The sequence below is a fragment of the Sminthopsis crassicaudata genome, chromosome 3 (genome assembly GCF_048593235.1).
Source record: "Sminthopsis crassicaudata isolate SCR6 chromosome 3, ASM4859323v1, whole genome shotgun sequence".
Classification (NCBI taxonomy): domain Eukaryota; kingdom Metazoa; phylum Chordata; class Mammalia; order Dasyuromorphia; family Dasyuridae; genus Sminthopsis; species Sminthopsis crassicaudata.
The window spans coordinates 42,992,686-43,017,927 of record NC_133619.1 but is presented as its reverse complement, the minus strand read 5'-3'; the positions used below and the strand labels follow the sequence as shown (position 1 = coordinate 43,017,927).

Genomic DNA, 25,242 nt, shown 5'->3' with positions numbered 1-25,242 from the left:
GCACTGAAAAGTTAAGGAAAATATCCTGGGAGCTAATAGATAGAGGCAGTAGTTTCAAATCTTCCACTTTCTAACTGAGTGAGTTTGGCCAAGTCATAATATCTGTGGATCCCAGTTTACACATCTATAAAAAGAAGGATTTGGATCAGAATGATCCCATAGGTTTTTTCTAGAGCTAAAAATTTGATATTATCCAAGCCAAGCTACTGAGATAAGGACATGCTATAAATTGAGGGTGATTTTTTTTATATCCAGGCATAAATTAATTATTAACCTATTATTATTAACTATTAATTATAAATTAATCATTAACCTCTATTAGCTGTGAATTCATGTTCTCCTCTTTTAAGATGGAGTAATGATATATTCTTTTTTTTTTTTCTAAAATGCCAGAAGCCTAAGCTTTCTGTCTAGAATGGCAGAAGCAATTGAGCATTTGGCAAGCAGGCCTGCTAACTGGCTCTATTCTCCCATCTCAGGCCCACTTTTCTAGAGTGGGAGGAAAGAGGGAACATTAAGAACAGTTAACCCTGAAAACTATAGGTTGGGTTCAAGGGAATTTATTCTATCTGTTTGTGGACACTGGCCAATCTTACAAAATCTAGGGCACTCCCTATAGGATCATCTGAACCTCAGTTGCTCTAAAAGAGATGTTCCTTTTCCTTTTCCCTCTCAAATTATTTTGAACACAGACCTGTTCCTAATCACCTTGCTCTAAGGTATGTGTTTTAGAGAGCACCATACATTTCACGTGAAATTGAATTCTATCTGCTTCCCGAAAAATAATAAAATTTTCTTCTCTATGAAGAGGTACTATATATTTAGAGTAAAAAAGACACCAGAGATGATATATTCCATCTCTCCTTATCTGAGAAACAAGAAAACTGAATAATTCCTAGAATGTGATTTGTCCAAGACCATGCTTACAAGGTATAAGAAGTTGGATTTGAATCCAGATCCTGATTCTAAGGATAATGGAAAGTTCTTTTCACTCTTTTAAGCTGGTTGTTTAGACTTGGAGTCAAGAAGACCAGAACTCAAGTTTTGCCTCTGATTTATAACAACATTTTGTAAACTTTAAAGTTTGTAGAGCAATTACATACATCATTTGATGCTCATGATAATACTGTGAGCTGCCATGCTTATCCCCATTTTACAGGTGAGAAAACTTTGACTGCAAGAGATTAATTGACTCCCCCAAAATAAGTGCCTAAAGCAAAACTTGATCTTGATTCTTCCTGATTCCAAGTTCAATACTCAATCCATTTTTAACTACCTGCCTTTCCTGTCTCTCTCCTTTCTCCAGGTTAGTGCCTTCTTCCCGAGATTTACCCTGTTTAAACTGAGTAGTTTCCGTGTTGCCTACTCCTTGAGGGAAAGGATTGATTATTGTTTGTATTTGCACCCTAAGAGCTTATGTGCCTGGCATATAAAAAACACCTAATAAATGCTTGGTGACTTGATTCAAATTGACTCCACTGAATTCCCTCCTTCATAGGATGTGTCTCTCATTTGTTTTCATTGACGTATGAGTCTATGTATTCCCTAGACAGAGTGGAACCCAGTGGTGTGCCCTACCCTCTCACTCCAAAGAGATGGTTTTTGTTTTGGTTTGGCCTGGTGACTTGGGAGTTTCACTATGGTCACAGTCGCTCTCAGCTGACATCATCCCTTTCCCTTCACTGATGCTATTATTCTTTAGTGTTCAGGAGTCACAAGACAAGAACACAATGGTTTCCTCATGCCCTGGGATGCCTCCCATTTTATGAAGCTCTCTACAAACCAGAAATAAGTTTTGTTCTTGAGTCACCAGGAGTCTGAATGGTCTTTGGAAGTGCTATTGCAGAGACCAGTCTTGAGTTGTAATGGACTTCCATCCCACTGGGGCTTCAGGCTGCCCATAAAAAAAAAAAACAAAGCAAAAACCCCAAAACAACTAGCTCTTCTCAGTAGGAAACCATAAGATTGACATAGAAAAGCAGTGCCAGACCTTTCTTATATAGATATTCATTAATTTTTATTCAAGGAAGCTCCCTCTAGTAGGTTATTACTGAATATTATGGTGGAAGAGGAGCTGGGTTTGGAAGGCAAATAATGTAATTTACTATTTACCTTTACTTCTGCCACTTATTTCATATATAATTTTGTCTGAGTCACTCTACAGGTTTCAGTTTTCTCAACTGCAAAAGAAAAAGACTAGGTGGTCCCTCAGATCTCTTTGGACACTAATGCCATGATCTCATGAAATTGGTAATGATGGTAAAATTCAAGACCTTTGGGACCACATCCTGCTTTGCTCTTTTTCTACAAGTTTAGGTGTGTGTGTGTGTGTGTGTGTGTGTGTGTGTGTGTGTGTGTGTGTGTTTACAGAACCAGGAGGTAATAACCCATTTTATTTGTGTTAACTGTTGCCCCCCAGTCAAGTTTAGGGATACAGAATAAACCCAGAATATTTTATAAACAGCTGAAGCTGGAAGCTATTTATTCTTGGAATCCTTATGGAAGTTCTTTAATCTGTGTGACTAAGAAAGCATCTGTTTATTGTTAATTAATTTGCACACTGGTGGAAACTTTGAATCACTAAAATTTAGATTTAGGGATGGGAAGTGGTTTGGGACAGAAAGAGCCTGCCAAAGAATTTAAAACAGAGGTGAACTGCAAATAGGCAACTTAGAAGTCTGTGCAAATAGGAGATGCCCAGTGCTTGGTGGTGTTCCATGAAAGAGAGTTGTTTCTAAAGTCGGAAGACTGCTTTCTCCCACTTTGCCACTTACCATCTGTGTGATCTTGGACAAATCACTTCCTATAACTGGATCTCTCTCTCTCCATAACTGGAAAAAATGAGAGGATTAGATATCTCATGTCCTTACCAGTTTTAATGATTTTAGGGATGGCAACTGTTACCATGACCACAGTCTATTTTTTAAAGTTATAACACTATTGGCTAACATGTATACATATATGTATATGCATGCACACATGTAATATACACATATACACTCATGAGTATGTGTGTACAAATACTCTACAATAAATGCTACATATACATTGTATATGTAGATAAAAATATTGAATTGTAAATTAGATTGATTGTGTATATATACACAACACATATGTCCCACATGTATAACATACATGTTGTGTGTATAGATATATATCAATCAATAGTATACACACTCAATCTATAACATATATACACACACACACACACTCTATCAGCCTATCTATAGCCTACACATACACTTTATCAATCTAGTTATAGTGTGTGTGCATTTATATAATATAGCTATATCTCTGAGTCTGGGAGTCTGAGTCATTAAAATATAAACTTTTAGAAAGGGACTTTTTCATTTGGGGCTTTGTATCTCCAATATCTAGCATACCACTGGCACTCAATAAAAAAGTGGTGGATTCAATTGGATTAAAAAACTTGTCAGATTTCTTGCTGGCATTATAAGCAGTTTAGGGCAAAGGAGACAGTTCTGGACTTGGACTTGGTAAAAGACATGCCTATGAAATTTACCTTAATAGCCAGGTGAACCTGGACACAACACAATGAGATCTCTAGGACTGAAAAATGAAGATGTATCTTATTGGGTTATAAGGATCAAATAATATAATGTATGTCAAGTGCTTTCTAAGGACACCTTATCTGAAAGTATACCATAAAGCACTGCAAGAATGCCATATATATATATATATATATAATATTATATTATATTATGATTGTTTTGATCCTAACTGATATTCCTTTCAAGTGAGATAATATTTGTAAAGTGCTTAGTCCAGTGCCTGGCACATAGTAGACAATACTTATTCTCTAATCCTCTTCCCTCACTTCTTTTCCATTTTCTTCTGTAATCATGACAGTCATTGACCATGCCAGGAGAAGCAATAATAGCATCATAGATAACTTCAGAAAAGGCAATAAACTTCATCTGGGGGTTGATTATCTTCCAGAACACATGAAGTATTTCAACAGAAAACTTTTGGCATATTCCTCTGGGAGCTTGACCTAGAGGGCACTTGGGCAGCAAATGAAAGTTCCCACACTGAACAGGAGAAGAATGAAGACAATCTGAAGAGAAATAAGAGCCCAGAGAGGTTGGGGGCAATGAGAACTACTGGAGAAACGGGGAGAACAAATTAAAGAAACAGAGGAGGGGGAAGGGGGGAAAAGGCAAACCTATTCCTTTTTTCCAACAATGGGGATGGGAGCATGGGAATAGGCTAGAAAAGGGAGACAATCAGAAAAAGAAGAGAGTTTTAAAATTATAAATGGAAGAAGGAAAAGGTTAAAACGTGGTAAATACATTTTATTTTATTTTTTTTATACAACGACTTGAATTGCTTGATACAGTACCTACTCTTAAATCTTCTTTTCCGCAAATACTTAAATACCCAAATCTAAACCCATCTATGCTGGGCCATTCTGTGTGACTCTGGTCAATATCCTCCCATAAATTCATCATAAAGGGGTTGTGATGGAGATTTAGATGCCTTCTTCCTCCATTAATACTGGTTTGTTTTGGTTTTACTGCTTCAATCCGTCTCCTCCTTTGTTTTCTTTTTTGATGGCTTCTCCACAGCCTTCTCTTAACTTTCCTAAAGCTCCTTTCTCAATGCAGATCCTTATGTCATGATAAATCACAGCTAGGAACATTGAGGTTACAACTGTTGCTTTTGGTCCCTCTTTCATCCATTCCACTCATTAAGTAATTCTCACAGGTTGTAGGTATGCAGCTCCCCCACCATCACAATTTAACACTGTCATTTGAAGTAAAGGAGTTTCTGAAAAAGCTTGGAAATAGTATACAAATGGGAAACACCATATAAACAGTAAAAAGGTTTCTTTCTGGATTTTCTTTCTTTCCTTTTTTTTTTCAATAAATGCACTCTTTTTTATGAAAAAAATGTACATGTCAATGTGTACAGTACTTATCAGAATGTCATTTCTAACCATGGGATGCTTGTCTAAAGTATCACCCAGTTTTGGGCCCTGATATGCTAGGGAGCCATCTCCACTTATTCCAGTTAAAATCTCTGATAAAGCAGGCTTAAGTTTTTTATGCATTTGGATGAGTTCTGATATCACCAAGTTCAAGCTTTGCCATAGCACAGACATACCATCTCTATACAAATTTATAAAAGTAAAGTATATGCAATATGATACAAATACTAATACAAAGTTTTACAAATTAATAAAAATGAAACATAAATTACAGTGAAATTCAGGAAGATTTTGGCTTCTCTTCTGGGGTGCTTCTTCTAGCAGTCATATTGCTATAAAAGAAAGAGAATAGATAACATTAACAATAGAGTTGGTCCTGAAGATTTTAACATTATGAGTCATTCTGTCCTCTCCATTAGAGGAATAATGAGACATGGTAGATAGAGAGTTGATCTTGAAGTCCAGAAGACTTTAATCCAAGTGTTGCCCCTGACGTATCTGGCTCTGTTACCTTGAGCAAATCAATCTCTAAGTGATATAGGGCCTCTCTAAGACTTAAATTTGGTTTTTTGTTTTGATTTTTTTTTTTACTTAAATTTGTAAAGAAGGCATTCATCTGCTTGAGAAAAGGGAGTTATCTTACTATAGAAGCTCCATTAAAAATATCTCATCATGGTATGACAGTGACCCATGGCAAAGGCCATGCCAGCTGGCACAGCATGATCTTCATGTGAAAAATATTAAAAAATATCAAAGATGGCACAATGGATAGAGCACCGGCTCTGAAGTCAGGAGGACCCGAGTTTAAATTCGGATTCAGACACTTAACACTTCCTAGCTGTGTGACCCTGGGCAAGTCACTTAAATACAATTGTCACTCCCTCCCAAAAAAATCAATTATGGGACTGCTGATAGGTTATATTTCAAAGTTCAAAGACATCCATCATGAAAGCGATGAGTTCTTAGTCAAGGATTCCCACAAAGACTAACTGCTAAGCAGAGAAATTATTCACACCAATGAACTTAAAGATGTCTCAAAGCAGACCTATAAAATGTTTTCTCACACTGCAGGACTTTTGCAAAAAGGAAACAACCAGTCACAAGTTTAAAGCAAGATTCCTTGTAAACAATGCCCAAGGCTTAAAAAAATATTTATTAGATGTTTCATAACAAAATCATCCAGCAGAGGTCCTGAGGGAAAATGATAAAAAAAAAAAAAAAAAAAAAAAAAAAAAAAAAAAAGGGCCTACAGGAATGGAAATTTACTGATGTGTGTGTATATGCGTACGTGTGTATATGTGTGTGTAAGCTAGTGTTCTCTTTGAAACATATGATGAAATTATAATCAAAGGATCTCATAAGAAAAGCAAAATCATTTATAAAATCACAGGTCTGTTCAATGGGTTGTCCCTGGAGAGGGAAGTACAGATATAAACCTCTTGCTCAATAGGTACTCTCTCACCCATGCCAGAATCATTCCCTTTGTAGCAAAGATTTATTAGAATCGGAATAGATCTCCGAAGCCATTCAGTCTCATCTCAGCATTTTACAGATGAGAAAACTGAGCTTCAAAGAGGTGGTGATTTTCCCAAGAGTAATCTGGGGCAGAGCCAGTGTTTAAACTCAAATCTTCTTAACTTCAAATCCATCAATTTAATTGTAATTGTTCATGTCACTTTCTATGCGAAGGCTTTTCTGATACACCCAAGTTCCTGTGCTTTCCTCCCTGCTCCTCATAAAAACCCTAGCTGGCATTTCTTTCATATATATTTACATGTTAACCCATTTTAGCAACTCCCCCTCCCACATAAGCACCTTGAGGGCAGGGGCTATTTAGTTTTGTCTTTGCATCTCTAAAACCAAATATAGTGCCTGCCATACATTAGGTGTTTAATTAACTATTGGTTAATTGATTATTTAAGTTTCAAAAGATCCATGATTTCATGGCTGTAGATTGTCATCTTTTTAAAAGTCTTTAACCAAAACAATTAATCAGTTGGCCATCATTTGGTGGCTAGGCTTGACATTGAGCTCCAAATTTTGCCAGCGCCAAAGGTCCAAGTATTCCCTTTTCATTTTATACTCTTGGAAAACTTGCATTTTTCCAAAGACAATTAGACTCTCGCCATCTCTATAACCAGATTTTGTTCTCATATTCTCCCCACTGGGAATGTTTTTCTCTTATTCTAAGTAAGGGTTGAATTTTGTGGCAAGAGTGGGCCTTTACGTATGGACTTTGATCTAGTTTTTAAATAAAGAAAAAGCTTCATAAAGGAAAAATTGCTTTGTTTTAGAGTCAGATATTCAGCTGGATTTAAAAGAATCTAGTCATCTCCAGTGGAGAGATCGGGTAATTTTATTACCTGATTCTGTTACCTAGATTTCAAAGACAACAGAAGGAAAAAAAATCTCCAAACTGAATATTAACCCACATTTACTGGATTGAATTTGGACCCAGATCCAGATCAATGGAGCAACATTATGCAAGAGGGTGGGAGACTGTAGATATTTCTAATGAACTGAATGATTGGGCATTTGTCCCCCTTAATGATATCCTCAGGAAACAAGTGCTTCCTGGTTTTCATAAAGGAGGTTTGTTATGAGCCTAACAGAGCCATATGTACCATTCTGAGCATGCCCCTCATGTACAGCATCTCTGGAGTGACCAGTTGTCCTTGGTTCCTTCTATACTCTGCGTTTTCTTCTTCCTACTACAGATTCAAGGTACTCTGGAGCCTATCATATCCTATATCTATTTATGTCTCATCAGTTCTACTAGATAAATTCAATGTGCTGATAAATTAAGGTTGGTAGAGGACAACCCAGAAAGTTGATAATGCTTGTTTGCTTTGGATTCTCAATAATTGGATCATTAGCATAGAGCTCTTACCTGTTGGCGGGAGCAGCAAAAACCACAGATGCCTCCAAGTACGCCATTTATTACTTGAATAAGACACAAGATGAATTGGATTCCTCCAAGTGCCAAGAGAATGGAAAACAGGGTCACGTTCCATTGCACAATATTCTTGGGTTCAATGCACTCGGACCATTGGGAGGGGTTAACAAGGTAACTGTTGTTGGTAAGAGCAGAAATTTATTAGTCTATTTATTAGGTGATGTCCAGAAAAACTTCTTTTCTTTTCAACCAGAAATATTAAAGTTTCTAATGTAGGCAGTTGATCAATATCATAATTTCCATAAAATAATGATGTTAAGACCATGCATGTTCCTGTGATGATGACTTTTAAAAAACTGAATCTACAGTCTCTAAAGTCCAGTATTCCAAGAGTGCTATATTTAAAGTGTTACAACTGGGTTTTTACATAATCAGCTCAGATAACTTGTTAATTTTTGTGATTTTGGATAGGTCAACTCCACTAGACCTGTTTCCTCATCTGTAAAATGTGGGCAGGAAAGAATTGAAATAGATGATAAGATTCCCTTCAGATTTAAATCTAGAATCCCAATCATATTTTCCTTTAGAAGGACAATAAAGATTGTCTCTAAAATGGCAAACACATGTAAAATAATAAAAATGAAACTTGGTCTCAAAAAATAGATGAGAAAATGCATCTCCTTTCTTTGCAGAGACTGGGTATGATAGATTGAAAACACTACAAACCCCATGAAAAAAAGTTGGTGTGGTGGTTAGTTGTGCCAAATTAATTTTTATTTGTTTTAAAATTCTTTGTGGGGGGAGGAATATATCTAGAAATGAAGATAATCTAAAACCAAAAGATATTATTTTAATTTTAATAGTATGAAGGATATTATAACATGCAATATAATATTATTGTTAATATTAGCATGTAAGATTATAGTAACATGTGATAGTAATTATTATTATATGCATCATAGGAAAGTCCCCAATTTAACCACAACTAGGTTCTACAGTTATTTATCATGCTCATGATGGCCATGATTGTTTTTATATTAATTTATTTTAAATCGCATTTGGAGATTAAACTAAAATGCTCAAATAAAACTATATATTTAATGCAAACATCCAGATTAAGCAACCAAAGTTGGCTCCCAGGGTGGAATTGCCACCTTGAAAGATATCATTAGGATATAGAGTATAGCATCTGCTGAACGTCAAAGTGTGAGTTTACAAGAGGGCTATTTAAAAGTAAGAACCAGAAAAATGTCTCAGGACAAAGGCCTAAGGTATGAGGACACTTAAGATGTCACTGGTGTTCCAGTTGTATGAGCAATGCCTTAAAGTGGGCTTGGGATGTTTGGAAAGGGTTTCTCTCATGCAGCTGGATTTTTGCCACATGAGCTCAAGCTCTGAGGATCATTTGGAGTAAACAGGAGGAGTTAGCCATTAGGGAAAACAAGAGAGACAAGATAATTATCTACAAGTCTTTAAAAGGCTGTTATGTGAAAGAAGGATCTGCTTTATTCTGCTTGGTCCCAGAGGGCAGGACAAGAGGCTGGATTGAGATTGACTAAGTTTTCCCTTTCTGGAGTTCCTCAAATGAAAGGCAGATTAATTATTTCATGAGTTTTCCATACACACAGTTCTTAGTCAAGTACAGATTGTACCATGTCTAGGACAGTAGAAAACATATAGGTGAAGGAGTAATAGGAGCTGGGCTTAAGCCTCATCTTTTAAAACTTGTGACTTTATGAATTTCCAAGTCTTTTATCCTTTCTTGGTTTTCATTTCTTTCTATGTAGATTAAGGGGCTAACATTGGATTCCAGCTTTAGATCTTGGGTCCTATGATCAATACAGAAAACAATATAGGGGCATAAGATAGGGAAAAACATGATTCACATAATGTTTTTCTTGGGGTTATATTAAAATCAGCCCTTATTTTCTAAAAACACACTAGTGGATTTTGGTGAAAGACCCAATTAGGAGAATACTAAGAGCTTGGGGCAAATAAGTTGTGATTTAAATTTTGATGTGAATATAAAGAGTTTAATACTATATAAAAATAATACTTTTATCTAAAAATCCCCCAAAAAGGGCAGCTAAGTGACTCTGTGAGTAAAATGGAAGTCTAGAGTCAGAAAGAACTAAGTTCAGTTTCCGCATCTATAAAATGGGGATAATAACACCTGTCTTCCAGGGTTATTGTAAGGATCATTTGAATTAATATTACAATACTAAATATTAACTCTTTATCTCTTTCTTTTATCTCTTTCTCTCTCTCCTATTTCTCTCTTCTTTCTTCCTTCTCCCTTACTCCTTCTCTCTCCACATATATATACACATATATGTATATATATACATATATATTCATATACACCAAATCAGAAGGTTATTTGGTGTTTATAACAATGTTAAAAGCTTAGACTCCTCCATATCAATCATTGACATGTCTTGTGAATATATTTCTATGCAAAGGAGCAAATAAATTTTAGAACCATTCAACTTTTGGTCCAACAGTCCAGCTAAATTAAGATCCTGGTCATTTGTAATCTGTTTCTATGAAAGTCCAATTAGTTAGACTCAGTGTAGGATTCTGCTTAGGAGACATCATGATAAAGTATAGTGGTTCTCAAACTTTTTGGTCTTAAAACACCTTTAAATTCTTAAAAATTATTATACCTTTTATCGACATGGATACAACTATTGCTAACTTGGCAAATTAAAACTTTTAAAGTATTATTATTATGGCAGCTAGATGGTGCAGTGGATAGAATGCCAGTCCTGGAGTAAGCAAGACTCATCTTCCTAAGTTCAAATCTGGCGTCAGACATTTATTAGCTATGTGATCCTGGGCAAGTCACTTAACCCTGCTTGCCTAGTATGCTCATATGTAAAATGAACTGGAGAAAGAAATGGCAAACTACTCCAGTATCTTTGCCAAAAACAAAAACAAAAAACCCCAAATGGAATCACAAAGAGTTGGACATAAATGAACAACAACAATAAGAAGGTCTTATTGGGAAATTAGTTTTGAACTTGTAGTCTTGCTGAAAGAGTCTTAGGGACTCCAGTATAGATCCTCAGGTTATATTATGAGAAGTACTCCTAAAGAGAGGGGAAGGGCTAGATTTGGAGTTAAAGAATTTGAATTCAAATCCCAATGTTGCCATTTATTCCCTGTTTAATGTATGACTACTCTCTTAATTTCTTTATCTTTCTTTATCTGCAACATGCTCATAGAAATCTATTGACGCAATCCTACTATTGTCTGACATGAGATCAAAAAGGACGATAACATTCTTCTCTACACTCCTATTGTGGTATTATTTTTTCTTAGTGACAAGTATAATTTCTTATGGTTATACATGTATAAAATAGATTTCTTGTTTAGACAATCACAAAGTTCTCAACAAGAAGTTAGAAGACCCACTGTTTGGATTATTTCAAAAAGACAAAATGGAATTGGGGATGGAATACTGTAATTAGTATCAGGAAGGTTGAGGTCATAAACTACCCTTGTCATTTTCTTGACCATTGTGCAAATCACTTAACTTCTGGGAGACTCAGTCCCTTCATCTATAAAATGAAGATAATAATACCTGTAGGAATCCTTCATTCATTAAACTCTAATGAGGCTCAAATGAGGTAATATACTTGACAACTTTATAGTGCTATTATTCTTCAGACTAATTTAATGTCACATGTTCCAACTCTAAGTTCTAACTAGTAGTTTGGGGTACACAATGAGGGAGTATTTGTGATAAGGTAATGGTGAGAATAACTTGTCATGTATATATAGAGAGAGCTATCAAATGCCTGACTAGGAATGGTAGGAAAGAGTTGAATCTAATGCAATTAACGTCCTGAGTTCGGAGATATCTTCCCCTGGTCCTCCAAAATGGAATATAATGACATTTTAAAAAATGAATTCAGAAGAGATTTATGGGAATTAGACAAGAGAAAGCCTCGAATGACTCCATGTCACAGAGACAATGTTCTCTAGCCATGATCCATGCCTAACATCCATATCATTCTCTTAAATGTCCTCTTGACTGCTCTTGACAATAATTCACATGTATACAATATTTAAAGGTTTTTACAAATTACTTTCCTCGTAAAAGCCCTTTCAGGTACTTCTCATTTTGCAGATAAAAAAAAAGGGAATAAAAAAGCTTAAGTTACTTGCTCAGAGACATATATCTATTAACTACTTCTTTTGCTTTTATTCCACTACTCTTTCTAATATATCATGCTTTGTCCCTGACAAAATATAAGTGTTGAAATATATTGGTAAGAACCCCTTAATGACACTCCCATTGAGTACAAGAACGATAGCTCTGTCTTATAATTTATGTATATATACATACACATATACAATTATATGTATGTATACATATATATTTCGCAATATATGTATATTATGTATTTACTATAACTTAACTATGATATGTGTATAAATATATATGTGTGCTTGTAAATGTATTAGATGATATATATATCATATTGTTCAGTTATATCCCACTCTCCACAACTCCATTTGGGTTTTCCTGGCAGAGATATTGGAGTGGTTTACCATGTCCTTCTCCAGTTCATTTTACAGATGAGGAAACTGAGGTAAACAGAATCAAGTGATTTGCCCAGGATCAGATAACGAGTAAGTGTCTGAGGCTGGATTTGAATTCATGAAGATGAATCTTCCTGACTCCAGATCCTGCATTCTGTCCACTGTTTCAACTAGTTGAGAATTACACTCAATGTATGAATGGGTTTAATATTCACACATATATGCATGTGTATATATGTATGTATATACACATGTATGCATGTATACACATCCAGAATGAATCTAAAGTGCAGTTTTATGCTTAAACAGACACCACCTGTTTATCTTAGCTTTACTACAGGTGGCTAAATTTATGTACTACCCAGTAACACTAACAAAACCTTTGATCTCAATAGTGAAATACACTTTCATTTCATCAGAAAATCCTTGGTAGTTAATCTATTCAGTCAAGTAGAATGACATAGTGAAAAGCACTCTGTACTGTATTTAAAGGATCTAGTTCAAATACCTGTTCTTCAACTCACTCCCTGTTTGATCTTGGGCAAATCGCTCAATCTTGCTGTACCTCGATTTCCTGATCTGTAAAATGAGGGGATTGGAGATGACCTATAGGGTCCCTACTGGCTCTCCATGCCGGGTTTCTTTCCAAGGATACTAGTAAGAGTATTGCCAGGGACATTAAACACTACGTACTCTCCATTGGTGTGTGCAAAGGTGTAGTTCCATTCTCCATGGCGATCAAGACATCTGGGACCTTCAGCTAACCCAAGAGCAGCCACGATCACACAGTAACCGGATCCTGCGAGTCCAATGAGGGCCGCCATCACCGAGGAGAGCATCTGGGGAAGAAATTGGGACTTAGAAATGATACTTGGCCCATCAGCAGGTCAGGGAATGGGAGCCAGAGAGAGAAAACTTACCGCACAGCTTTTCCCACAGTTCTCATGGCCACAGCATCCACAGCAGTCTTCCTCTTCCAATCCAATAAATACAAAAGCAGGGAGGAGAATCTAGTTAGGAAACAAGCCAATCAGATATTAATTTCTTCTCACAAGGCCTCTTGTTGGTTAATTTAAATGCTATACAAGGACCTTTTATTCTTCCTTGCTCCTAAGGACTGCTATAATTTCTAATAGCCCAGAGAGTCAGAGCCACACTATGGTTTGGGGTACTACTGGGGGAGGGCAGAGGATCTCCAATGAGTTCACTGCATTGTGAAATTCTGAAGGAGAAAAACTCAAAGGAAAAATGAATTCGGATTCACTAAAATGTGGTTAAATGCCATAAGGCACTACTTTGGGAGAGGGAACAGAGTAGGTAGGAGCTAGGATGGGAGCCAAACCTCAAAGTTGAGAAACACTAACTCAGCCATGGGTGCGTTATAGAGCTCTAGCTCTGTAATATCTCAGAAATCATAACAACTGCTAGCATTGCTTTTGTTAAATAATTAAAACATCCTAGACCGGGGGAGAGTACTGTTGTTAATTCTCTATGATGACTATGAACTGGAAAAATATCATTTTGGTTTTAAAGATTCCCAGTATAATGACACTCTTGTCAGGGGAGACAGAACCAGCCTCAAAGCCAGGAAGACTTTAGTGCAAAATCTACCTCTGTCATATGTATGATAGTGTGACACTTGGCAAGTCACTTAACCTCTAAGTGTTCCGGGATTCTAAGATTATAAATTTCAGAGAAGGTGCCAACCTATATGTAACAAAGAAAGGTCCCTTACTCTGTAGTTCTCCATATTAATAGAATCACAGGTTCAGGTTCTATCGTTGTGTATGATATAGGGAATATTTAGGGAATTAATGGTCATCTAAAAAAAACTGTTATAAAGCCAATTTAATTCCTCAGTATTTAGCAAATATTTATTCAGCAGATATTTCTGGAGGACAAATGATGAAATTTGCTGCCTTCTTCATAGTAGAAAAATGGGGGAAGCTGTTTTCAGAAGCAGTTACTACGTCCATCAGTTTTGATTAATTATTTTTCTTTGCCACAAGGGAGGGTCCTAAGTGGGAAGTGTGAAAATATGAGGAAATGTTTGTGGTTTTAAAAATGTCATCAATAAAATATCACTCATTTATTAAGTACCTTCTAGCTTCCAGGCTCTGGAAATAAAAACAACCAATCAGTCAATCAAACAAGTGCTTACTGTAAACAAGATATTGTACTAAATGCTGAAAATACCCAGCATTCAGGGAGCTCCAGTTCTGCAGGAGACAACACTAGGAACATACGGGATAAATAATGAGTAAGAGGGAAGGAATTTTCAGAGGAGGGAGGAACTGGTAACTGGAGGGACCAGGTAAGGCAAAATAAAATCCTTTTCGCCTTACAGAGAGCATGTTCAAGGAGGCAGATAATTATAGGGAGGAGAACAAGCTCTCACACACAGATATTGTAATATAAAGCATGGAGTAAAAGAGGCAATTGAAATTCAAAGTTTTGGTCAACTTTCTGGACCACAGCTCTCCAGCTGGAAGGAGTCTCAAAAGCTTACCCATTTTATAGATGAGAAAATGATTTGCTTGAAGTAAGAGACAGAACAGGGGATTTGAACTCAAGAACTCTGCTTCTAAATTCAAGGTTCTTTTCACCACACACCATTTACTTATTAGGAGAAATTTAAAAATATATATTTTCTCAACCAATAATAAGTAAACTCATATACTTGTAAAGTCATATTTCTGCAAGAAATTCATTTTTAATGTCCATTTTTTTTAATGTCCATTCCTGGTCTATTAGTAAAGGTGTGAGCCCAAGCTGAGTCCTGTTCTTTCCAGGGCATTTAAGTTCTGAAGCTAGCATTCCAACACCTTTCAGTTAATTTAACACACACACACACACACACACACACACACCCTTGGAAAAAACAGTACATTCCACTCTTGGCTCCAGACCCTGACCTAAGATCCCATACTTCCCTGCCGGCTTCTTCCTATAAACCACACCCCACTCATATCCGTCCTCATTAACTTATTATCCCGAAGCTCCACAATTTCAGGCAACAGGACCCGTCATTATGCTTCTTAGTTTTAACAGAATAAACAGCAGACAGCTCACCCCCAAAGAGGAGAGAGAGCCGGCCAACCCCCTCCTGGCTACTCTAGCCAAAAGTGAAATGTTCTCCTGTTCTGGAAATTCTAGATCTCTGGCGATTGGATTTTAGGGTCACATTCCTACTTCCTACCCCTGAAAGTCAGAACAGTTTCAAGTCTTTGATCGGTATCAGGGCAACACTGAAGATCTGAAAAGGCCGGAGCAGTCCAGGGGACAGCCAGCTGAGAGTGTAAGTGAACACCTCCCAAAGTCCACTTCCCTGCACCTCACACAATGCAGCCTTCTTTCTTAGCATCTTTTTTTTTTTAGAAGCACCTTTCTGAAAGGAGTTTTTGAGATGAACTCTAGAAAACAACTCTGAATGGAAACATCCCCCCAAAGCGAGGAATAAAGGAAAATAAGGAAATCAGCCTCCCATCTACTTACCAGAAGCCCCCCTCCTACGATTCCCGAGAAGAACCAGACAAAGCGACTCAGGTGGTCCTCACTGGCATACTTTGTCTCCCCATTGGGGAAGTACAGCAAAATGTTGGCCACGATGTTGAGGACGGCGAGGCCCACCAAGGAGTGCCCGATGCAGCGGGCACATTTGCCGTAACACATGTTGCTGCAGGGCCTGGTGTCCTGTATTAGCCTGGAGCTTCCCCCCCAATCAGAGGTGATGGTGACTGGCTGAAGACTAGACAGACAAAAGCCACAGCCCAGCTCTGCCAAAGTTCTTAAATACAGACCCAGCTCTTAGTCACTGGGTGGGTGAGGGCTGCAGGCTTTCATTGGTCCCGATTGCTGCTTCTACTGAGGGAGGAGGGAAGGCAGCAGGAGGAGGAGGAGATGGCAATGGCCCGCCCTTCACATGAAATCAGTTGTGGACAAACGAAACCAGGGGCGGGGATGTGAGAAGGAGCCAGGCTCCGGACCTGAACGTCAGAAGGGAAATTGCAAGGGAATAGGATTAATCTTCAACAATGGGTTCAAACATGGGACCTTATAAAGAAAGCCCTTGCTTCCAAAGATTTGGGACAGAAAATGCCCTCTGCATCCAGAAAAAGAACTATGGAAATTGAATGTAAATCAACTTGTGCTAGGTTTACTTCTTTTCTGTTTTGGGGTGTTTTTTTTTTCTCTCCCATGGTTTTTCTCTTTTGTTCTGATTTTTCTCTCCCAACATGATTCATAAAACAATGTATATTTTTTTAAAAAACTAATTAATTAATTAATTAAAAAAAAAAAGAAAAAGAAATCCCTTACTGAAATCAAGGGGGGGAGGGGGAAGAAAATTCTTAACTTCTAATTGGCATTACAAAGTACAAAGAAAAACAAATGAAAATTAAAAAACAAAACAAAACCTGCCTTCAGATGCATCACCTTCCCATGTCACTTTTCTAATTTGGACATTTTCTAATTTGGGAGGGGTTTTGTCTTTTTTTTTTTTTTTTTTTTTTTTTTCCTGAGGCAATTGAGGTTAAGTGACTTGCCAGGAGTCACACAGCTAGGAGGTGTTAAGTGACCTCAGACAGGTCAGATTTGAACCTCCTGGCTTCAGGGCTGGCGCTCCATCCACTACACGAACTAGCCGCCCTTTATGTTTTATTTTTTAACCGTCTCTGACTTGATTTATAACTTGAAGCAGGTAACTTAAGCTCTCTGTACTGATTTCATCACCTTGCCCCTTCACATCTGGCCATAGTTCTGGCAAGATTTATAGGGTATTTTGCTATACACAGGGGATATGTTTTAGAAACAGTACACATAAATCAAATCATCGCCAGAGCACTTAAGGCTTATTTAAAGTTCCCAAGATCATAGAAACCTCAAGAATCTCCAATGACATCCCATTTTACAGATGATAAAACTGAGGGTCAACAGTAAATTACCCAAGATCACACAAGTAGTAAATAGGAAGAGAGAGCTGATCCCATGTTCGTGTTCTCTCTCTTTCTTTCTCTTTCTCTTTCTCAATCTCTCAATCTCTCTCTCTCTCTCTCTCTCTCTCTCTCTCTCTCTCTCTCTCTCTCTCTCTCTCTCTCTGTGTGTGTGTGTGTGTGTGTGTGTGTGTGTGTGTCTGTCTGTCTGTCTGTCTGTCTCTCTCTCTCTCTGTCTCTCTCTTTTCTGTTGTAATATACTCATTATCCAAGTTATTTAAAGAAAGTGTTACTTAAAGGCAATCCAGTCTGACTGCTTCTTGGAAGTTAATGAAATTCTTTTAATGACTCAGAGCTTTTCCCTGAAAGAAAGACTCATTTCTTTTTCTTTTCCCCTTTTTTTGTTGTTGCTGTTGTTTAGAATCAATAGTGTTTCATTAGTAAGCACAGGATCACAGAATCAAAGTTGGAAAAGACCTTCCAGGCACTATTTCCTGTACCTGAAACACTCTCTCCTTATTCACTTCCCCTCGACTTTCCTGGCTTTCTTCAAGTTCCAGCTAAACCCCCACCCCTATAGTAAATCTTTCTAAGCCCTTTTAATTCTAGTGCCTTCCCCCTGTTAATTATTCCCATTTTTCCCTGCACAGAGCTTGTCTGTACTGATTTGTTCTCTTGTTGTCTCCTCTCTTCCACTGTGAGCTTTTGAAGGCTCAGGACTGTCTTCTGTCTTTCTCTGTATCCCCAGTACTTAGCATATAGTAGGTGATTTTTTAATACTCAGTAACGATTGACAGGAGTGGGCTGGGATCAGTTCTTAGTATTATTAAATTTTCATTGTAAGCATTTATACTTTGGAAATCAACCAAGTTTACAAATTAAGATTTGAATTGTAGCTTCTTTTTTTTTTGGGGGGGGGGGGGGTTGTCTAGACTTCAAAAGAGTAGCCAGGTAGCTCAGTGGATAGAGTATCAGGCTTGGAGTTAGGAATCTTATCACCTTGAGTTCAAATCAGACATTTACTAGCTGTGTGATCCTGGGCAAATCCCTTCACCCTGCTTGCCTCAGTTTCTTTATCTGGAAAATGAAATGGTAAATCACTACATATCTTTGCCAAGAAAATCCCCAAAGGAATAAAAAAAAAAAAAAAATGGGGAGATCATTGTCATTCTTTTTGTTGTTGTTTGCTTGCATTTTATTTTTTCTCATTTTTTCCTTTTTGATTTTTCTTGTACAGAAAGATAATTGTATACATATGTATGCATATATTGGACTTAACATATTTTTACCAGGGTTAACATATTGGATTACTTACTATCTAGGAGAGGGGATGAGGAGAAGGAGGGGAATTGAAACATAGGGATAATGTTGAAAAATTATCAATATATATCTTTTGGAAATTAAAAAAAGCTTTAATAAAAACCACAACCACCAAAAAAATTGGGGGAGAAAAAATTAGGGTGTTATGCTTATATTTTTCATACCTCCCCTACATTAAACCTTCACCAGCACATCATTGGATAAAGGTCACATAACTCTACCCTCCCTCCCTAAGAAGAACTGAGGGGCAGAGAAGTAACCCAAAGTCACATAAGCATTCAATTGTAGAGTCAGAATTCAAACCCAGGGGCTTTGCTTCCCAATCCAATATTCTTCCCCCTATACTACGCTGCCTCCAAAATGCTGAAGGTGACTGTCATTCAGAAGAGAATAAAGAAAAAAGGCTTCAGCAAAGCAATAGCTACAAGCTACAAGGAATTACAATGAAGATCTGAAGAAAAAAGGCATAAAAAAAATGTTTGCTAGGAAAAGATGAGGGCAGGGGTGTGTGTGAAATGCCATAATGAACATAAAGGCTAACAACAATCTACTTCACTGGTAGCCAACCAATATAAAGAGAATGCAAAGACTCTGCCATTGCTTTGTCTTAGGTAGACTCCCCCACCAATACTCTGCTATAAATTTATGGGAAGGACATGGATGTGAGTCTCATGGGCAGGCATGAATGACAGAGTAATCCAGGAAGAAAATCTAGTTTGGAAAAATCCTAGCTCTTCTCTTTACCCATAAGTTAGCTTACGCTTCTGAGTGAGCTTTTTCATCTGTAAAATGAACTGAATAATTACCTTTTTCACCAATGTGATCTTATTCATTTCAGGAGAGAATATTCACATCAGCAAGATGGCAGCTGCATTCAGATATTGGTGTTATTTACAGGAAGTTTATCATGGAACATTATTATTCATGTAGAATTTCTTTTGCACAAATCCAATTTTCATATATAAGATTTACTTATAGGGAGTTATACCAGTAATACAATCTGTGTATACTCTCAGGTGAGGACATCTGCTGTCAAAGGATGGTAGAATTGTAACTAGGAATTTCTGCACAAAGGAAAACTATCAGCAATACTTTCTAGGACAAGTAGGCCAGGGCTGGGGGATGATGGGATATTTCTCAGTAGTGGGAGAATGTAGGGGAGAATAGGATGAGGCAGGAGAGTAGTTTATCCAACTTGCCATTTGACATCTTCCTATTTTAACTAATTATTCTGAGTTTCTTTTACACTAATAAAAGGCTGCAAGTGCTATCTATCATTGTTTTCTAAATTCAGAAAGTTCTGAAAAGTTAGACTGACAAAAGAAGTTTATTGGCATTGGAAAGTCAGCTTTTGCAGGCTGACTTCCTTAGTGGCAAGGTCCTGACAGAGAAGTAAAAGTCTGGCAGAGGAGTCCTGTTAGGGAAATGTGTGAGAGAGACAAAGAGAGATTAACGCTGAAAAGAGAATGTGTTTTCAGAGGGCAAAGAGTCCCTCACTGGCAGCTATGCTAAGGGAGGTCCGTTGGCCTGGCATGATTCCCGCTTTGGCCTTCTACAAGGAATTGAGCTTAAGGAAGCTTGTTATATGGGTAGCTCTTGGTGGGGGCTGGAAGCAGTCTGCATTGAAATCATAATAGAGAATCTTCCAATCTAATGAGTGTCCCTGGACTAATCTCCAACTCAATAGAGGGCAATAGAAATCTCAATCTCCAGCTCAGGCTAAGTAGGAGTGGTCCTGGATTCAACTAGTCTCACTCAGATAACAGAATAAAACCACTTTAATGAGCCATTAGGGGAGATGGGGAGCCAAACTAGACATTGTCAGAAGGTTCCCTCTGAGCTGAAAGGTCTTATACCTTACCCAGAGTTCCCCCACTGACTATGACCCTCTACATCTCGTCCTTTCTTTTGTTTTAATTGAAGCAGGGAGTCCAATGATTCCTGCAGGTTTTGAAGTCCTGCATCTGTCTTACTGAGAATTATTTTATATGTTCATGAGTTCACAAAGGGTTAACTGCCAGGCTCCTTCACTTGTGGGCACAGTCAGCAATGGAACCACCTGATATTTCTTGGGTCTTCTGTGTGTGCATATTGGTCACAAATTATATATTGGTCACATTACATATGTGTATATATACATAATAGGTCATATTGCTCATATATGTGTATGTCTTTAGATCTGTAGATACATAATTGATCACAAAAGAGATTGGGTAAGAGAGATGAATAAGTAATACATCCCCATTAGAAAATCCCACACCAATAATCAAGAGAACTGACGTGGCTATCAGTAAGTAGTAAGCCAATTAATGTATGTTGGCTCTATTTCCTCAATTTAAAAATTATGAAGGAGGATATGGATTATTTCTTTTCTAAAAAAAATAAAAAATAAAAAATAAAAACATAAAATAAATACATATTCATGGATAATTTTTCAACATTGACCCTTTCATAGCCTTGTGTTTCAGATTTTCCCCTCCTTCCCTCCACTCCTTCCCCTAGATGGCAAGCAATCCAATATATGTTAAACATGTTAAAAAATATGTGTTAAATCCAATAAGTGTAAACATATTTATACAATTCTCTTGCTGCACAAGAAAAATCAGATCAAAAAGGAAAGTAAAGGAGTAAGAAAACAAAATGCAAGCGAACAACAACAAAAAGAGTGAGAATGTTATGTTGTGATCCACATTCAGCTCCCACAGTCCTCTCTCTGGATGCAGGTGGCTCTCTTTGACACAAGATCAAAGGAACAGGAATCAGTCATCTCATTGTTGGAAAAAGCCAAGTCCATTAGAATTGGTCGTCACATAATATTGATGTTGCTGTGTACAATGATCTCCTGGTTCTGTTCATTTCACTTAGCAGCAGTTCCTGGATGTCTCTCCAGGACTTTCTGAAATCATCCTGCTAATCATTTCTTATAGAACAATAAAATTCCATATCATTCATATACCACAATTTACTCAGCCATTCTCCAACTGATAGGCATCCACTCAGTTTTCATTTTCTTGCCACTACAAAAGCGCTGCTACAAACATTTTTGCACACGTGGGTCCCTTTCCTTCCTTTAAGATCTCTTTGGGATATAGGCCCAGTAGTAGCACTTCTGGGTCAAAGAGTATGCACAGTTTGACAACTTTTTGAGCATAGTTCCAAATTGTTCTCCAGAATGGTTGGATCCATTCACAGTTCTGCCAACAATGTATAAGTTGGACTAGATTATTTCAAAGGCAGCTTCTAAACCTAACATCTTATAATCCACTGACTTAGGGAATGATGGTGTTTTTCCCATTGGATATAGCATGAAGATAAATATTATGTCATGATATGCTCAATGAAGGAATTTCTCAGTTGATGCTTGAGTGAAATGTTATCACTTTAGAACAGTTGCAGTGAAAGAGCACTTTGGAATCAAAGGGCCTGAAATTGGATTGCCATCTGTCTAGGCTGCTACTTGCTATCTGTGTGATCTTAGGAAAGTCATTTGGCTTTAACAGGCCTCAGTTTCTCCATCTGTAAAATGAAGAATGTTGGGCTAGATGGTCTCTGAGGTCACTTTCAACTGGAAATTTATGATCAAAAACACCTACACTTCTTCCCAAGGTAGGAGGGGGTTACATAAGGGGTTGTGGTTAATGATTGCAACACAGGCAGAAAATTGGAGTCTCAGGATGAGTCAAAAGTTTATAGAATCTCATAGTAAGAAAAGACCTTAAAGGTCATATCTAGTCTAACTTATAGCAGGAATGTGCTTCAGAGGTCATATCTAATTCAACACATACCAGCAATTTGCTCAACAAACCCTGAGTAAATGGCCATTGAACAATCATTTGAAGACCTTAAGTACCTGGAAATAACACTGCCCAGAGAGGCCCAGTTCTAGTTAAAAAGCTTTCCTTTACATTTAGTTCTACTCTGCAATTTTTATCCATGATTCCTGCTTCTGCACAAGGCTAATCCTTTTGCACAGCAGCTCTCCGAATCCCTTTCTATACAACAACCACAGCATGCAGAGATTTCTTGAAGAAAGATGAAAAGGGAAGAAATGAAATTTTTAAAAAGTGTCTCTAGAGAAGGAGAAGTGAGGAAAAACTGGTTTCTACTGTAAATAGCAGCACCAGAGCTGCCTGTTCCCTCCATTCTATCTTTGCTACCATTTATTCCTAATGTTACAAAAATAAATTATTAGCAACTATATCTTTTCTTGCATTTAATGTTAGCTTTGCCTCTAGAGATGAGGGGAAATAGAGGTGGAGAGAGATATAAACATTTTAGAACAAGTAGACAACACAAATTAGACTTTAAGACATGGAGAAGTATCAGAATGATGACTGCCTCTTCAAAGAATCATTAACCTTTTGGTTTGTTTCTGAAATAGTGCTTCTTATCTAGTTCAAAGAGAGAACAGAAGGAGTGGTAAGCTGAAAGACATAATATCTATCAAATATTAATAGACCATATAGAAGGTAACCTCCCTTAAAGAAGAAACAATACAGCCAGTGTTGTGAACAAGTAAATGCCTTTTGGGGTTTCTTAGCTGATTCGAATGTCATAGCTCCCCTATAACTACTACTTCCTCCAGCAATTTAGAAGTGTGTGAGGATTTTACAAGATAAGGACATATCTCATCTTCTACCTTTACCGAATAATCCTTACTATATGTGCTCGCTACTATACATGGATTTTTATTATTTGCCCCTTTTCTTCACAAGTAAAAATGTAATCACTTCCTCCTCAGCTAATTTTGAAGTAAACCAACCATGAGGTAATAAAGCCTTTAACACAGTGATGACAATGTCAGAAGTGGCAGGAAAGCATTACAGTGTCAGAATAAAAATTGGCTAATAAAATAATAAATAATAAAAATATATAATATAAATAATAAAATTAAAAATAATAAAAGTGCTAATCATAAGAAAACTACTATGGCAATAGGAAAGTACAAACTTAGAAAATGACAAAATTGTCAAAATGCCTACATGTAAAGCCTCAAAGAAGAATATGAATTGGTCTCAAGCCCCAGATGTGCTCTTGGAAGAGCTCAAAAAGGATTTTTAAAATCAAGTAAGAAAGTTAGGAAAAAAACTGGGAAAATAAATGAGAGTTATACAAGAGAATCAAGAAAAAAAGGCTCAACAACTTGAAAAAGGAAACCACAAAAACTGACTGAAAAAAGCAATTCCTTAAAAATTAGAATTGGCCAAATGGAGGCTAACTGAAGCTAACTGAAGAAAATAGTTCCTTAAAAGTTAAAATTGGGCAAGTGGAATCTAATGATTCTAAGAGGCATCAAGAATCAGTCAAACAAAATCAAAAGAATGAAAAAAATGGAATAAAATGTAAAATACTTCATTGGAAAAACAACTGACTTGGAAAATAGAGCCAAGAGAGATAATTTAAGAATTATAGGACTATCTGAAAGCCATGACAGAAAGAATAAGAAGAAAAGAAGAGGAAGAAAAGAAGAGAAAAAAAGAAGAGAAGATCTGATGATAGTGATGATGCTAGATGGCATTTTCAAGAAATTATCAAGGAAAACCACCCTGATATCCTAGAAACAGAGGGTAAAACAGTCAGTGAAAGAATCCATTGATTACCTCCACATCCCAAAATGAAAACTGCAAGGAATATTGTAGTCAAATTCCAGAATTATCAGGTCAAGGAGAAAATACTGTAAGCAGCTAGAAAGTTCATGTAGAAAGCTTCTACATTAAATGATGGGAGGGCTTAGAAGATGATATTCCAGAAGGCAAAGGAACTTCAATTATAACCAAGAATCAACTACCCAGAAAAAAAAATATTTCAGGGAGAAAAATGAATATTCAATGAAATAGGGAACTTTCAAACTTTCTTAATAAAAAATACCAGAGCTGAATAGAAATTTTGATCTTCAAATAAAAACTCAAGAGAAGCACAAAAAGATAAACAAGGAAAGAAAAAATGACACATTGTATTCAATAAGGTTAAATTGTTTACATCCTTACATCTAAAGATGATATTTGTAACTCTTAAGAACTATATTTCTATAAGGACAGTTAGAAGGAATATACTTAGAAAGATTTAAATTGACTTTGATGTGATGACAAAAAAAATAATTAAAGAATAAAAAAAGAGATTGTACTGGGAGAACAGGAAAGGAGAATGGGGTAAATTATATCACATGAAGAGGCATGAAAGACTTGTTGCAGTGAGGGAAAGAAGGGAGGGGAAGAGTCAAATCATTAAATTTGACTCAAAGAGGGAATAACATACATAGTCAGTTGAGTAAAGAAATCTATCTTAATTTCTAGGAAAGTAGGAGTGGAAGGAGAAAAGAAAAGGAGGGCACTGATAGAAGGAAAGGCATAGCTGCCAATGTGAAAGTAAAAATGAAGTTACCAATAAATTTACCCAAATGCTTAGTAACAAAAGTTAAATGTGCAAATGTTGAAGATCAAACACACATATATTATATCTATCTATCTATCTATACATATATATGTATATATATATATATATATATATTTCAATGTAATGTACTTTTTATTATTTCATACTTTCTCTAAAATATTCCATGATGAAATCACAGATCTTAGGTTTAGAAGACTACT

The 25,242-nt window shown here is 36.8% G+C and overlaps 1 protein-coding gene across 1 annotated transcript; it reads right to left on the bottom strand.

Annotated features, from left to right (window-relative positions):
- Positions 1–4,295: 4,295 nt before the first annotated feature.
- Positions 4,296–16,261, bottom strand: TM4SF1 (transmembrane 4 L six family member 1). Its single transcript, XM_074298362.1, has 5 exons — positions 15,894–16,261; positions 13,319–13,408; positions 13,092–13,237; positions 7,842–8,022; positions 4,296–5,283 (listed from the first exon to the last, which is right to left on the bottom strand). The coding sequence occupies exons 1-5, from the start codon at positions 16,068–16,070 to the stop codon at positions 5,269–5,271; spliced, it is 609 nt and encodes a 202-aa protein (XP_074154463.1). The 5' UTR covers positions 16,071–16,261; the 3' UTR covers positions 4,296–5,268.
- Between the last annotated feature and the right edge of the window lie 8,981 nt (positions 16,262–25,242).